At 43.3% G+C, this 17,196-nt stretch overlaps 4 protein-coding genes across 4 annotated transcripts in view; 1 reads left to right on the top strand and 3 right to left on the bottom strand.

Annotated features, from left to right (window-relative positions):
* The window catches only part of LOC126563399 (ribonuclease kappa), a 443,719-nt gene that overhangs the window by 320,845 nt on the left and 105,678 nt on the right, over nt 1-17,196 (bottom strand). The window lies entirely within an intron of this gene.
* The window catches only part of LOC126562237 (dolichyl-diphosphooligosaccharide--protein glycosyltransferase 48 kDa subunit), a 532,174-nt gene that overhangs the window by 436,735 nt on the left and 78,243 nt on the right, over nt 1-17,196 (bottom strand). The gene's annotated exons all lie outside the window — the stretch shown is intronic.
* Nucleotides 1-17,196, top strand: part of LOC126560846 (uncharacterized) — a 181,931-nt gene that overhangs the window by 95,507 nt on the left and 69,228 nt on the right. The window contains exons 3-4 of the mRNA XM_050216794.1: nt 14,538-16,198; nt 16,265-16,877. Of these exons, the coding sequence (XP_050072751.1) occupies nt 14,538-16,198; nt 16,265-16,877 (2,274 nt within the window). The remainder of the gene's footprint in view (nt 1-14,537; nt 16,199-16,264; nt 16,878-17,196) is intronic.
* LOC126563559 (dentin sialophosphoprotein-like) overlaps nt 1-17,196 on the bottom strand; it is a 490,635-nt gene that overhangs the window by 416,235 nt on the left and 57,204 nt on the right. The gene's annotated exons all lie outside the window — the stretch shown is intronic.

The following is a 17,196-nucleotide window of genomic DNA, read 5'->3' as shown; positions in this document are numbered from 1 at the left end:
TTGAGACATACTGTTCTAAGAGCTTTGGTTTAAGTTTAAATGACAAATGAACCTTTCTACGTAGTTAAGATTAGTTTGACTTTACAAAATTGTGTGTTACTTACACATTTGTTTAAATATTTCCTGTTTTTGTTAATACTTTTCAACTACGAATTAAATAATAACGAGAAGATGTAAATTAGTTGCATTATTTAGGCCTACGATAGCCGTAAAACTGAATGATAATAATTGTAAAATGCAACATGTTCTAAAATTAGCTCTTAATACAATATCTTAACTTATTTGATTTATTATTTTATATTTGTATTGCTCTCACAAACTTAATTGTTTACGTGTATTCGTCTTTTTCTTTGACAATCCGGCGACGTGTCATCATATTTGATAGAAAATAAATGCTTTTTCTTTGGTTCTAAAATATTGACACTGAGATCGCCAGTAGTTACGCGATCTCAGTGTAACTGATTAACCCACAGCTAGCCCAGTCCTGCATAAGCAGAATGGATCTTCTTTTTCTTGGCTTAACGATCTTCGAAGGTCATGTCGGCCATCAAATGGCTAACTATACTTGCCAATAGGTAAATAGTCAGTCGTCACTACAGTCCTTCGGATGGGATTTGAACCCCGGTTTGCGCCGGCCGTTTGAAGACCGGCGCCGCTGTCGCCTATTCCACCAGGCCTCCCAGAAACAGAAAGGGTCCTAGTGGGATTTTAACCCAAACTAATTGTGTTAGTAACATGTCCTATTACCTTCAAACTACCAACATGCTAATGTATTCATTTACCAATTTACCAATTCCTACTAAACAATCGATTGGAGCTTTGAATATTGTTTTTAAAGCCACACTAGATGCCAAACCTTATCTTGAGCAAACGTTATTTTATCTCCATATGCATACATTTTGCAACATATATCATATCGATCATCGCTGTTCGATACTTCAGCTTACAACGCTTCACCAACGTGATTCACCAAACGCCATGCTGCCTCCTTTCGCTGTTGCAAATTGGATACCGACACCACAAAAACACCACATCCTTCTGGCGCAATTAAATGGTAAACTGGAAAGATAAAACTTAATTATGCAATCGTGGTTATTGTACGGCACGGGTGACATATTCCAGCACGCACTAATTGATTTAAATTCGCTCGCGACTGTCCAATCCAGCCCGATCCGCATGATGTTGAAGGTGCCACAACTTTAACTAAATCAGCGGGCTGTTTGTTAGATCGTTTCCACCTCTTTATTAACCATCCGCTTCAGCCTGCCTGTAGGCACATAATTTTCACACAGCTTCAAATGCTTCATTTTGGCGCGCCGTCTCAAACACCGCCACACTCGTGCCACGTGAAGAACGAACGAACGTTCGACACAAATGCATCAATGATGCAGTACAATTGATTCATCACACGTTTCGTCGCCACGTCTTGCCAGCCGGCAGCAGCACCATCCTCCGGCGTTTTGAAGGATGCTGGATGCAGATTGGGTAACGAGTGGGAGAATGCAATTTTCAATAATAGAATAATCAAACTATGAAATTCTGTTGCACTTCTTTCCACTCCGCACCGTCCGCCGTTCCGCGACGGTTTGCTACGTTTCTTATCAGTATGCGCACGAGTGCACCCCACCAGAAACGGAAGTCCTTACTGCCAAACGAGCCGTACAATCGCACACACTGACACACAACACAGCTGCACAGGTGTGCAATCCGTACCGGAAACACGGCCTGTCTGCATCCGGCAACCGGAACTTACCGGCATGTTCCGGCAGAAATCGATCGGCCAGTGTGTGTGTGTGTGTGTGTATGTGTGCCTGTACGGTGTGCTTATGGTGGCACAACATGTGATAAGGAAGAGCCAGCCTAGTGAAGCTGTCCGTGTGTTTGTGTACCTATTTGCGATAGTGCTGTGGAACAGTATTCAGCACCAGTTCCAGTTCCGAATCGGGAATATATTTTCCACATCCAATCGCTGCTTTTTTCCTCCAGCTTCTGGAAGCTACATTTGAATGCATAACGGATGCAATGCATCTTTAGTGGATAGCACGTTTGGAAAGAATGCTAAAAAATACTGCTCTTATTTTAAAGTGCTTCGTACCAGCAGCAAACAGAAACTGCACTCACTAATGGACCGTTTAGGCTCACCCGTTCCGGACTTTTGCTTTCCTATTTTGCACCGTGAAGGTGTTAAGATGGGACGTTTGCGCTGTGAAAATTTATTAGCTTTGTTTTACTATAGATCCGGTAGATGCAGAGCAGAGTTTAAAGTGCGAAAAATTCGACAATTTCTGAAAAAGTTAAAGCTACTCAAGACATTACTTTCGATGAATGTTCCTGTTGATGAAGCAGTGGCAAATTAGTCATCACGGTGCAAACTGCATAACTCGTTGATGATTAATAACCTATCACCGTTCCGCACATACTTTGCAAATAAACGTTTCATTGACTCCATTCACAGGTCTCATTGTTATGCTTTCGTTTACAGTGCAAAACGTAAAGAAGCTTTTAATTACCGCAATCCAATCAATTTATGAAAAAGAGTTCTGAGAATTCGTAGCACTGAAAAATACCGACAATTTTGCTGTATTATTCACAGCATTCATACATAAGATTTCTAATTCCATTTCCGAGACAGAAAATGAAATTCTATGGAAAAACTTTTGACAAGACCGCACCAGACCTGCTCACATCCTGTATTTTATTAAGTATTATAAATCACATCCCTATAATCTCCGTTCAAACACTCGAACAAAGTCGGGACAGACAGAGGTGAGATCGATAGGAATATATTTTATGTAACTATAAGCTTTAAATATATAATTCACCGACCACAATCAACTTACTTACTATCTCGCCAATCCAGCCGATCCACCACGTAGACAAGGGCGAGTTATTTATCTCCATATTTCGCATGGACACAATATCGCGCTGGTGAGCGTTGCACGAGGGGATCGTTTATAAGCCGCATCTGTAATCGGCACATTCAGGCCCATAAATATGCACACTTCTATGCGATAAGCCGCCCAGCACACATGCAATCTAAATGCGGTCGATTTTTATGATGGACATTATGATGACCCACGTCACCGAGTGAGACCATGTCGATGTGCGATGAGCGCAGGTCGATAAATGCTATGGGTTATCGGGGCGGGGTGTTTAGAACCGGGCGTTTTGTGCTTGATAACCCACAGCAGTTTCATTGTAGGGTTTTTGAGTATTCTTCCAATATTATAGTCTATTAATTAAATGATCAATAATGGCATTAAAAACTTCTTAAAGATTTGTTTGAAGATCCAGGTGAGCTGCTATATTTCTTCATTTATTCTTATAAAACAGCCAAGTTTGGAAGGAAATAAAACTACACCTGATATCTCACTACATTTTTTTTAAGGTTGCATCAACGCTGTTGAACGGCCAAATCCTCCCTCCTATACATTTTTTCCACTAGCTTTAAGAGTAAAATAATGTTAAAAAACCGTAAAGATTTGTGTCTGATCCTCCTGAGTGTGGTTAACTATTTACAACGTCTTCACGCGGGTGGCCCAGTAGTGTAGGCGACAGCGGCGCCGGTTTTCATAGGGCAGGACCGGGGTTCAAATCCCATCCAGACTGTCCCCCCGTAGTGATCACTAACTATCCAACTACGTGAAATCGGCAGCTCCAGTAAGTCATTAGATGGCCGGTGTCAAACCAAGAAGAAGAAGAAGAACGTCTTCACGTTGGGATTCCGATAGCAGTTCCCCGAGTGTTCTAGACTGATCTTATTACGGCGGTAATATTTGGTCTGTGTATAGAAAAAATGACTTATGAAATTATTTTAACGTAGAGTAATTTTTCAATCAAATTTAATTGTTTATTATGACAATATTCCGAGGTAAATGATTAATCCTAAGAAAAGCATTATTCCAGTTAAAATCTAGATTATTGCACACGTGTAAAGGAAAACGAATCAACTGATCACAAAACAAACATTTAGATGCTTCAGGCACATCAATTGCTCAAACGCAACGCATATCAGTGATTGATATGGTTTGTTGGTACACATGAGTCATAACAATTATCACTCCTAATACTCACAAAGCGTGAAAGTAACATGTTTGCTTGGAGCAATGGGATTGCTTTCATTTTTTATCAACACCAAACAAACCAATCGTTCACGTCGATTAATAGACAGATGGAAAGGGCTACAATAAACGGTCAGTAAACATTCTCATCATGTATCTCAATCGTACTTATTTCATAACTCATGTTGCAAATATTAATTACTTTTTGCAAATAATTCATATTGTCCCCGGTGATACTTTCAAAGAACGGTTTCGAAATATATTCCCCAAAAACGATTTGTTTTCATTACAACGCCCCATTTGACGTTGCGCCAATGAATACAAAGCCTGCACGTAAGAGAAAACGCTATCGTTCTAAAATAAACAATAACCAATTTGCGAATTAAGCTTCATCAATCATAATAATTTGCATCAATTGGCATCAGCTCGACCGGGTTTTGATGCCTGAGATGATTAGCTGAGCATTTCACACCATACACACCAGTCACACTCACGCACAGATACACACGGACAGGTAATAAAAACTGGAAGCTAATATCGTAGAAAAGCTTTCTTTATTTTAATTTCCATTCAAAGCACAATAAACGTCCCCAACCTTAATGTTTCCTTCGCCATTATTACGATTACCTTCAAACAAAGCACGGTGAAGCATTACGCACGTTCTATCACCGTCTATCTACGTTTACCACAAACTCCTAGCTGATGACGCACAGAAACTTCTGCCAGCATCTACACTCCCAACCATTCGCCATTTTGTTACATTATTCTTTCTTTCCCCCAGACAGAAAATCACACTTCATCCCCGAAACCATGGGCGAGCATCGAAATCAATTACCGCCACCATGTCGGTTTGGTTTCCGGCGGAAGGGGTGGTAAATATTTATCGACAGAATTATCACGCTTTTCGTACATTAATTATCAGCAGCAAAAATGCGATTAGCGTGCTGTGGGGGGAAGAAGTTTTGGGACGAGTGTTATTTAATTTTCAAGCCATTCAATAATTCCTTTTTGTTTCGCAAATCGTTTCACTTCCGCCGTTCATTTGCGGTTTAACAATACGGCGAACAATACAGCGGCGTGAAAGCTTTTCTGTGGGTGGTCAATTGATTACTTCCTATTTAGTGAGCCGGTAAACCATTTGTACCACAAGAAAGGGATAAATGATCGACACACACACACACACTCGTTCCTCGTAAGTTCGATGAAACTTTCCAAAGATATATTCTTCCGGCTAGGCTCGCCCACTCGAGGAACCGAATCATTAGGATAGTTTTGGTTCCTCTCGGTAAGACGATCAAATGGATGAAGACTTAAACGGATCCTGATACTGGTTGAACCTTGGCAAACCAAGCGCACGGGTAGCTCAATCCGATTAGAGGTGGATTAGACCGGTGCCATAGGCTTCTCGTTTGCCTCGAGTACTATTGCCTGGTTCCGCATCGAGTGGAGTATTAGTGCACGCGTATTGCAAACGAAACGAGTACTTTCTCGAGAAAAAGGTTATGACGACTGTGTGTGTGTGTGTGTGGTTAGGTAAATTAAACCCTACGATTCACCGCATCCGTTCACTTCACAAAATCCTGTCATACAAACCACCAGGCACCTCCATCGACGTTTGGCCATTGTTTGTTGGGGGAAGGATGGTTTTGTTCGGGCTTAAAACTTCATCCACGTGGGCGGTTGTTGGTGTTCGTTAGGCGTGATTTACCAATACAGTTCATGCTGCAGATGTATCTTTGTGTGTGAGCGCACACACACACCGCTTAAGATGAAATTTAGCGAACTTTGTAATGGATTTATGAAACTGGATCAACCAGTAGCAGTACAAAGAGGACATTTTGGTTGCCTAATTTTAAGACCCCTTTACGGTAGCAAGCAAGAATTTTTAATGATTTTACTGTGCATTGATACGCTTAATAATGTTGGAGAGTTATGATTTACAACAAGAAAAATAGATTTTTTGTTATTTAATATATCTTATTTTTGAATTTTGAAAAATTCTCCTTACCTTTCATCAATTTTGCATTGATGAAAAGTACATTGACAAGTACATTTCTTTCTTCCAATTTTAAATTCACCTTATTAATTTCATAATTTATTTTAATTATGACGGCATGCACCGTGTTGCCAATCACCTTAATAATGTTGTCCATACTTCACACATTATTTTCATATTCTTTAACACATAAAATCCTGGATGCAAACTTGCAAGTTCCTTTGAAAACTTCGAACCATTTCTCCACAATCATTCATGTTAAAAGTTTATATTATCAAAACAAAATCGATAAGTATATTATGATAAACGACCATTGCTGCTACACTTTACAAAATCCATCCATTTTATTGAAGCATCGCTTGCGCACACTATAGCATCCACTACCACTAGCATCCTACCGAGCTGGGCCAAAATGTCATTATTTACCTTGCCACACTCTAACACTTCTGTAAGCCTCGTAAGAAAACAGTTCTCAATCTCGTTCAATAGAACGCAGGGAAGGGAGGGAAGAGAGAGAGAGGCATGGAAAGTTTGCTTCACCACTTTTGTAAAATATTATCTTAGCTTCCATTCACCTATTTATCTTTTTCTCCTCCCTTACCGATCCAAACCCGAGACACGAGCCTTTCCACTGCACAGCAACCCAGTAAACTGCAGGAAATTTGAAAGGAAGAAATGGAAAATCATCTCGAACGTAGGGAATTGTAGGCCAAAAACCCGGGAAGCAGTAGATCGAACCATCACGAAGCAAGGGAGTGTTTGGGTAAATGGAGTGAAAAACGTTCGTCTATTGTGAGGCGTTCAAGTACGAACCATAATACCTAGGATTGGACATCTTTTCGAACGATGTTCCCTTTTTCGAATGTTTTCCATGAAAATGAAATGCAATAGAGATAAAAAAGGAGTAATCGATCCTGGGAGGAAATTTTCCAATTGAGAGAAAATATAATAGACGACAAGAAAAAGCATAGGAACGTTGTGGATTTTCCTATGCAAGCGTGCAATAATTTCCTATTAATTAAAGTAAGTACCTGCTGGTTTCACCAAACATCAAACGATTCTTACGATCGTATCGAAATGCTTTGTTCAACATTCTCTCCTGCCTGTGCCTTCATAATCAAAACGCTGGCATCGCTCGGTATCGATCTTCGGGCCCAACCAGTACGACGCAGCAGCGTTAACTTAATTTTCCTTTTATTTTTCACCCCATTTAAGCACACCTCACTCACCTCAGGCGGGGGGCTTCACATGGTAAAAACTTTTACTACCGGGTGTCGAAATATTGATTGCATTTTCTACCCTTTCGCCAATATTGTCACCCTTTGCTGGGGCACTGTCTTTTGCTGCGAGGCTAGCAGAACTTTCCCCACTCTAAAGGACAGCTGTAGCTAGAACCGATCATTTTCATAATTGTGAACCGAAACACCGGCAAAAACCCGGCACAAGTTTTAATGATTTCATAACAATTGTACCACTAACTGGTGGGTGGCAGCTTTAACGGGTGTCGTTTTCGGAAGCATTTTAGTCAGCCAAGAAGAACTTTCCGTTTAACGTTCGAACCGAAATTGCTCCAACTTTAGTCGTTTAGTGTAGGCTTTGGGAAAGGACGCCTGGCTTAAGACGCTCCCGCTTGCTATTAATTAACCAGAACACGTGGCAATTATGTGTTTTTTTTTTTTTTTGTTCGATCTCTCTCTCTCTCTCTCTCTCTCTCTCTCTCGGTTCTGCCTTCTACACATTAAACGAACATCAAGGAAAACATGCTCTCCTCGGTAAACTTTAAATTGCACTTTAAACTTTGGACCCAATCGCTTCCACCCTAATCGATGCTGGAAAGGAGCTTTTTTGTACCTTGCAAAAGAGCTGTGCAAAGTAAGTCATAAAAAACAGCTTCTTACCTTCTTGATTTACCCTTAACAAAACGATGTGTTATCTACGGTAAATATCATCATAATACATGATTTAACAGGCACATCTACTTTCGAAACGTAACACATCCAATTTTTATTCCTCTATGTAAGTGTGTTTGCGTGTATGTGTGTGCGTGAATGGGTTTGTGGCACAATCTTTTGAAAATTTTCCACCACAAACCACAGATTTTTCCTTTCCTTTTGCGTCAGGCTTTTAGCTCGTAAAATAATCCATTGTAATAGGATACGCGCCATCCGGAAATCGGTAGGAACCATTTCCGTTAAATTATGTATGCCATTTGATGAAAGTCGCTGCCGCGAAAGCCCTTTTAACTGCGACTCACAAGCATGGAGCCCCCCCGCCTGTTTCATCGTAAGTCCTCACATCGTTCAATCTGATCCTTTTCCTATGTGGTGCACTCTGCCGTCTGAACTTCGATTGCGATTTCGTTCTCGCTTCACCCGAACCAACCTTAGCGCCAATCTCTTTATTTTCGAACATCAAGCGTCTTTCCGATGTGCACAAAGCTGGCAGCACTGTAACCGCAATCCGTACTCCGTTACGGCACGATGACTTCTCGCTTGCTGGCGTCACTACGCTGAAAGGTCCCCCGGGGACATCCCCCCCTCCCCCCCCCCTCCGCTTCCCTTAGCATGGCTACTGGAGATGGAGTTTTATTTCACTCGTAAAACGCGTGACACGATGCCAATCGCCATTATCCTGTGCCGCCGTGCTGTGCGGAATTAACTTTGCCCGGTGATGTGCCTCTGGTGACGCTGGGTAGCGCTTTTTCCACGCATCGATGCTTTTCGCACTATTAATGTCCTGAGCGGCGATTTATTCCGTATCGATTGCGCTTCTCGTAAAATAGATTAGTTTGCTGGCACAAAGCGGATGCGAGGATCGGGCTAGTTGACAAGCAACTATGACCGGCATCGTTATAGACAAGGGTAAATGGATGGACTTGCTGCATGCTGTTCAATAAATAGGGGAAAACAAATTCACCATGCAGGGATATGAAGATTTGTTTCCTTATTAAATATTTATTCCGGGGAGGGTTTTTGAATATCCCGGAAGATGTAGGTCGTCTTATCCAGATTGTTGTCCAGATTTAAAAAAAAATAGTTCTTGGGTATGATAAATGATTGAAGCAAATAAAGGAACAAATTTATAACAGCAAACGTTTTGCTAAAAACTAGATAACAGGTTTAATGTTTAATCGATGTGAATGATTCATAATGTTGTTAGACAACAACATAAAAGGTTTTTTAGAAGTTTTTAATTGCATGTTGGGGCCGGCTCGGTGGGGCAGGCGACAGCGGCGCAGGTCTTGAAACGGCAGGACCGAGGCTTAAATCCCATCTGGACGGACCGTCCTCCCGTAGTGAGGACTTGACTGTTGAACTTCGTGGTATCGACAAGTCTAGTAAGCCATCCGATGGCCAGCGTGACTCTTTACGGTCGTTAAGCCAAAAAGAAATCCTCTCCTAAGGAATAATCCTATCCTAAGGACACAAATTTTAGAATTTTTTATAACTTACCTACCACCACTTATTGATTTATTTTATTTATTTAATTTTGTATGACGGCTCTACGCCATATTGTCGACACCGCTTGTGTTGACTGCGTTATTAACAAGAATTATTTCTTTACAAAAATGTCACAAGGCCCTGTCGTTTGCCTTATCCCGAGTATACTCGGTTGTGGATGACTGGTGGTGCTGATGATGATGATGATGTAGTGGTGGATGATGTTTTGATGGTCCGGTACTATTGTTGTGGCTACAAGTCCAGAGCCCTCAACAAGTCAAGACATCATTCGTATGAACGCCCGGTCTACAGTGAGCCCGTCGAACCAATTTTAATTTACATTTCAGTATCAAAACTCAACCGGGATCATGGATATCAAATCCTCTTCTAAGGACACATATCTTAGAAATGGTCTATAGCTACCCTACGGAGTAACTAGCTTAGAATTAATTGAATAATTGAAGCTTGACAATAAAAATCTAGGACGCTACGCTTACCACATTACACACCTCATGAAACGAAGATGTTACCCAAGTACTCAAAAGCTTGCATTGCAATTAAATATAAAAAATTTCTTTTGTGCATTTTTTCTTCAATTTCCAAGAATTTCTAACAAAAGTATATTTAGATAGTTCCTCAGAAATTCATGAAGCACGCAGCGTGTAAATTTCCTTTGTATAGTGTCGAACATAATCTAACGCAAACGTGCATCAATGTTGAGACCACTGGATCTCTAGACAATATAATAAAACCCATGAGCCAATAAAACCAAAGTTCCTGTTAACACTAGAGTGTCCAATAATTCCTCCATTATGTTACACAAAGCATGGTTTAGCGTCAATCAGTACGTCTTGGTCACTTACTGCACTTTTTTTAACAAATTGAAGATCTATAAACTAGTTCAAGTGAGTTCAAGTGATCAATGTTTCGTAGAATTTATTTTGGATTCATCAATTTAATAGATGAGTCTTATTCTCTTAGCGATCTTCTAGGCCACACCGGCCATCGTATGACTTACATGACTTGTCGATACCACGTAGTTGGATACTTAATCCTTACTACGAAGGAACGGTACGGATAGGATTTGAACTCCAGTCCTGACGTGTGAAAACCGTCACAATTATCGCCTCTAAACCGGACCTCAATAAATCAATGAATTTGAATTAACAACATCTTCCATCTCTCGTCTCTATGTTCAGTTTGTTGAGTATTTGCTAAAAAATGTATTAAACTATTCTTGCAATCCCAATTATTTTAGAACGTATATTGAACTCCAGCCTTTATTCCGCCTACTGTATTATTTTCGCAGCATTTAAAGCATCACAAACATACGCTCTTCGCTTCATCCAATTGAGATTATCCGAGATTAAGCCAGCCAGCCGAACTGAACAATATGCTTGCCGTAGGAGAAAATATCTATATTTAAACCATTTTCTTTTTGCTCTCCACTCACTTCCTGTATCCCTCCTTCTACCACATTCGAGCAGTTACCACCACACAAAAAAAAACGGGGACAGCACGGGAACCATCTCGTTCGGTTAAGCCAGCCATCAGGCAGTGAGGATTAGTAATTATGTTCTCATTTTGTCTGATTTTTCTACAATCAGCCATTCTACGTTAATTTTTCGCACATTTCCTATCCACCTTTAAGCGAGAGCGGCCGGCGCTGACGATGCTTTTCTATTCACTGATTGTTTTATTCTTTCTTTTCAAAAAGAGACCTCTCTTAAATGTTCCTGTAGCTTTGCGTTCTTTGGTTATAATGCGCTTTCCGGGATCAGTTTTACTCCTTTCGCAGAACAAATTACGAAAGCGTTGAGGGTCGCTGTGGATGGATGGATAAGTCACTGCTTCTGCTGCAATATTATCATCCTCCGAACAGCTGTCAGAGCTTTCCTTGGTGAGAATTTTTCACCGGCCTGTAACGCGCTCTAAACTGTCGCTTGGAATGATCTTTTCCCCCGCGGTAAAAGCTACATCCGCAGCAAAGCACGAGCACGCCTGAATTGCAATCGAATAACGCTTTCCAGTGGGCCGCCTCATCAGGGCGTGGGAAAGGCTGTTCAGTAATTAACTTTAACGAGCACGGAACTTCTGCAAAAGTGAGCGATGGTTTTGACGATGGATTTAGCCACCGTTCAGCGTCAGCTGCGTACTCTCACTGCACATGCCTTCGGATTAGCCGAAATAAGAAAGACGATGGCGAAAAAAAAAATGCTTTATTTCGTGGAAAAAGCCAGTGTCAGCCTGAAGAGCAGCAAACATGGTTGGATAATCGGCCGGAGCAGCCATTAATTCTAATGAAACGAACGAACGCTAAGCTTCGTTCTGGGAAAACCGAACATATGCAATATGTATGAAGAATGTATGAGTGGAAAGAATGGTTTTGCTCACCCTTGCGAGACGGTACGATTCGTCCGATTCTAATCACTTGCTGACTTCGATGAGCAATTTCCATGGTACGAGACTTCCGAAAACTGTTTCAAAAACTTTCTGACTGCGCGCTTCACTGACTTCTTGTGCTTCTGATGAAATAGCTTCAATCGACTTATGTGACAGCACATGCAGTGAGAAGAGTTATTCGTTGTGGGAAAGCATCATAGGGGAATTATGTGAAAGAAGATTTAAAAAGTTTTTTTACCAACGATGGCGAGTGGTCTAGGTTTTGTCCAAAATTCGATGCATGCGCAATCATGTGCTTCTTTGCACATTGCATGCCCAGTAATACAAGAAGATTGGAACAAAGGTCTTTCATATTATTTTGCAAGTTACTTTAGCAAAAGTCTTACACAGAAGGAGCGCTCTTTGACATTTTGCGTGACATTTCGTTAATATTTTCTTTTCTTTTCGTAGATAAATGATGAAAATCATTCCACGAAACATAATTCTCAGAATTCTGTGACACATCTCAGAACTTCGCAATCGTGCACAATGTTATTCCCAATGCACCCTTAATCCTTTCAATGTATTTTTCACGCAATTTAAACAACCTTCACTGGGTGTGACACGGTACGCCATCTTCGGTGACAAGAACACCGCGTCCATAAAGCATTAATCAAAAGCACCGCCGCAACCGAAAGCTCACCAACTACCCGAACACGGTAGGCCTAATTATGCTTTCAAAATCAATCTTCGTTGGAAAACCCGGGCGCGTAGGAGTGTCCCACGTCCTGGACGCTAATGTCACCCACCTACAGACCCGGTTTCGGTTTTGATGAAAGAGTTGTTTAAAATAATGATAAATGGCTACAACGGCTAAATGTGCTTGTCACGGGCGTGAATTCTGAAAAACGGCATTATCTCCAGCCCGTGCGCGGTGACGGTCTCGATTCGGTGGTTCGTGAAAATCTTCAGGTTGGGTTTTTAGGGGGAAGGAAATGCTCACCGAATGGAATGAAAAATTGTATCAACATTCAACAGTCAAAACTGCGGCAGCCCAGAGCAATTGCACCTGAGCATTTGTAGCGGGCGTAGCAGCTGGACTCGCTGTGAGTATGATGGAATATCTCCAGCCACCAGACGGCATTGGACGATCGGTTTGGATAAGAGTAATTAGAAAAGTTTCGGTTTGCTTTTTTGCTGTGCAAAGCTAGAAATTATGTCCACGCTGGACACCTGGTATCGTTCGGGGAATGGCTCTTATTGGCTCTTTTACGTGGCTTCAAAGAACCAAAGATTATCCTGTTATCTACATCGGATGTAATTAGATAGACGAGATGTGATGGCTTTTAATCTTATCAAGATATTTCTCAAGCATACTGTAAGCGAGTCGGTCAGTTAAAGAGAGAAGAGTTTTATCCCATTCTGACCGGCACACTCGTCCTTACCGTTGTTAGCATTCTACCGAGAACCCATCATTCATGTTGGTCAGTCTTGTGTTTGTCCCTTCGCCAGGACAAACAAACAAGCTTTTGACGTTGCGCGGGAAAACTAATTACTGGCGCCTTCTTTTGTTCCCAGTTACCAACCGAATCTGCTAGAAAAAAAACGTTTTCGCGACTGACAGAGAAAATTGCAGTCAGTTTGAAAAAAAAAGCCGACGAATCATTTCCCCCCCCCCCCCCCCCCCCAAGGTCCTTCCGAAAACGGGCAAAGACATCAAATATTTGCCTGTCTATTCTGTCAGGCGCAAAACAAAGTCCCCGGAAAGCTACAGCACCGGGTTCATTTTTCTTACGGTGCAATTCTGGTAAAAAAAAAAGCATCACACTTCCAAGGACCGAAATCCCCCCCCGTAAGGCCCGATGGAAGCAAAAGAGTCTTCCAGAAAGGTAATATACCAAAACAAAGCCAGGACGCTTTTGCCACCATCGTGAATGAGTTTCATTAATTTTACAAAACCGACCACGGTGCTTGTAATGGGGGAAACAAGACTTCTCGGAACTCTAACACCCTAAAGCGAACGATCCGGAAAAAAAGGAAAGAAACGGCCATTTCGCTCCAGTCGTACCGTGATAATGACAATGGTGGGTGAAAGAATCAAAAAAACAATCATGCAACTGCTTTTTTCACCATTGTTCATGCCACTTCCTAAATGAAGCACATTTTTGCAGCCAGATTACTACTGGGACTGGGCTTCAATTTATGTTCATTTGCCCCGCGAAAGCACCAAATAAAACAATCGACAGTACTTCGATGTTGGAGGTAAAAGCCTGCGCTTAAAGCTTCTTTCGCAGAATAACACATACTTGACCGTTTGTTGAGAATGTGGGCCAAAGTTTAGTTTGGTTGGTGGGAAAGCATTCGAATGATGGTCTTAATTAAAATGACATTAATCCTTATGAAAAGGTCGTCCCAAAAGAAGCTGTTTTAACACAAGAAACAATCAATTTGATCACAACCTTTTGCACTTTTGTATGACTCGCATCCCCAGAACAAAAGGAAAATTTTACACCGTGAAGGATCCGTACTCCACCGGACGCTTGCGCTCCTAATTAACTGAATGTTTTACCTTGCTTCCGGACCATGCAACTTACAGACCTACTGCTTACCCACTACTTGGAATCCATAGTAATCCACTTCTCGTTCATTAATTTCCAGATCAAAGGACCAGTCACCGTCAACGCCATCAACGGAACGGTCACCAGACCAGGAACTGCTGCCAACCAGTTCGGAACCGGGAACACCGGCACGCACTGTCATCCAAACGTCCAGCGAGCACGTCAACGCACCGCCAACAACTTCCAGCGAACTGCTAGAGCGCAACGATGATGGGACGAAATTAATTGGCAACGATGAATGTGACATCAGTGACTTCCCACTGCCGGAGCTCCCGGTGAGCAGCCGACAGGATCCAACCTCCTCCGACAGCTTCCTTACGGCAACGGATGCCGAGGATGGTTGTATCGGATTGGTGGACGACGGAACCGTACTATCGTCATTAGAAACCGAACAACGAAACCGCGACGAAGCCGAGGAACGACAGCAAACGCAGCAGGACGAACTGGACAGTATGCACTACCGGACGGCAGCGAACGGTGGCAAACCGACGTACCTGTTCGGTGAAAATGTTAAAAAGAATGGTATCTTTCTGAACAAATCTGGCTGGGTGCAGGTAACCGGTGCACAGCAGTCTATTCAACCGGGCCGGGGCGTTCCCGGATCCTATCCACTGACTGGCAGTGAGCGAATACACGGCACCGGAGGTTCCGGCATTCCAGCTGGTCAGCCGACAGTAGCAGGAGCTGGATCGAAAGTAACACGCAAGTACATCGAGTATGATGAAAACCGGTACACCGGTAGATCTGGACCCGGTGCAAGCAAACTAGAAGATCTGATCAACCGCAACGAATCACGTGGCAAGGGAGGTAGCCGTCCACCGAGCCAACAGCAACGGCAGGATAATGTAACGATACTAAAGATAGATCCCGGGTCTGGGTCGACATCGACCGCTTCGCTTGGCAACCGGCCGGCTTGTCTGTCGATAAAACGCAACCTAGCGGATGGGAGTCCTCCACCGGTGACTCCGATCCTTTCACCACCTCCGGCATTTCAGGACTCACAGCAACAGCAGCAACAACAGCAGCAACAGTCCAACAAAACTCGCCTCGGTGACATCAAACCCGGCACGAGAATATTCCTTTCCGTCGTGGACAATGAAAACCACAATCCGAAGGGAATGGTATTTTCCCGAAGCTTTGAGTACGATCGACGGAACCGGCGTCCACCGGAAGAGGACGTTGAACAGCGGGGTGGATACGGTGGAGTATCTACAGGTCCAGGCAGCAGCAGCAGTACGGATGCCTTTTCCAAAAGCTTCGAGTACGACTTTAATCCATCCGGTTCGATGGGAAGCCTGCAGCAGCAGCAGCAGCAACCACTCAAGAGCTCCCTTATTAGGCGCAACCGTTCGCCTACGTTCGCTACCCTTACCGGGAACTCGCCGAACTATCTCACCAAAAAGGAGAAACCGACCAAACTGAGCTCACCAATCTTCCCGAAAGCTATTCCCGGGAATAGTCTCACGGTGAACCGAGCTACGCTTGGGTACGCTTCCAGCGAATCGTTGCGAAAGTTCGACAAGAACAAGTCTCTGGATGCGGGCAGCTCGATAGGTAGTGGTGGCGCTAGCGCTGGACACCGTTCCCGACGATCCCAGTTCTCGACCAAGGCGAACTCGGCGCCGGGCCTGCCGTACGGTTTTCGTTCCGATTCGGTGGGCAACCAACGACTCAATTCCTGTGATAGTGGTGCTAGATCAGGTAAGTGATCGTGATCGTTACGGGGGTAATGGGTTGTCTTTTACACCTCGGCTCTTTTCTTGCCAGATTACTCGAACGACGACGTGGATGATGAGGACGACATCAGCGAAGATCAGTCCTCCTCCCTGGCGCTTAGCTACAAATCATCCACCTCTTACATTAACCAGATGAAGGGACGCGCATCGTTTACCGGCGGTAGCCCTAGCCAAAGCCAGAGCGCTCTCCTGTCGGCCGTCTCACCGCACGGTCTACTAAAATCCCAACGATCGCTAACACCCGAACGACTCTACGACAACAACGACGAGTATGGCAGTGCGCGGAACCTCAAGAAGCAACGATCTCTGACTCCGGAGAAACGCTCCCGGACACCGGACGATCGCAGCAAACGGAAAGGGGTTGGTGGTGTTGGTGGAGATCAAGGCAACAACAGCTCCCAATCGTCGCTCGTATCACGGCAAAGTTCAGGCTCGCGTAGCAGCACACTCGAGCGACAGCGGTACGACGAAGGCTACATGCGGACCAGCAGTCGTAGCTCGTCAAGCTCGAGCTACAGCCGGGACGAGAATGTGCCGACGACCAGCCCGAGTGCCACCTACCGGCGCAATCAGCTCCGGGGTAACGTGCGACTACAGCCGAGTTCAACCGCCCTCGGTGGAGATTACAAAATACGCCGGTCAAGGTAGGTGACAAGTGTTGGTTTCATGTTTTCGTAGCGGCTTCATTTTCTACTCCATAGTATCTTCTGTTGCCGCTCAGTAGTATTGCTCTAGTGCTTGCAATCATCACCGCCAACATCACCACACTCGCTCACTCACTGGTTTTGGTTTTCACTGTTTCTCTTTCACAATCTTTCACAGGATTTTCTCACATTTGAACAAATGTATTTCATGTTGATTTCGTACTGTACTGCACTAACCAAGCACAATTCTACGACAAGTTTGAGCAGGTCGTTAATGTCGTCTAGGTGAAACCTTCTATGGCTATTTTACAGTCTCCAC

This window comes from Anopheles maculipalpis, chromosome 3RL (genome assembly GCF_943734695.1).
Source record: "Anopheles maculipalpis chromosome 3RL, idAnoMacuDA_375_x, whole genome shotgun sequence".
NCBI classification, from domain to species: Eukaryota; Metazoa; Arthropoda; class Insecta; order Diptera; family Culicidae; genus Anopheles; species Anopheles maculipalpis.
This window is presented reverse-complemented; position numbering and strand designations above follow the sequence as displayed.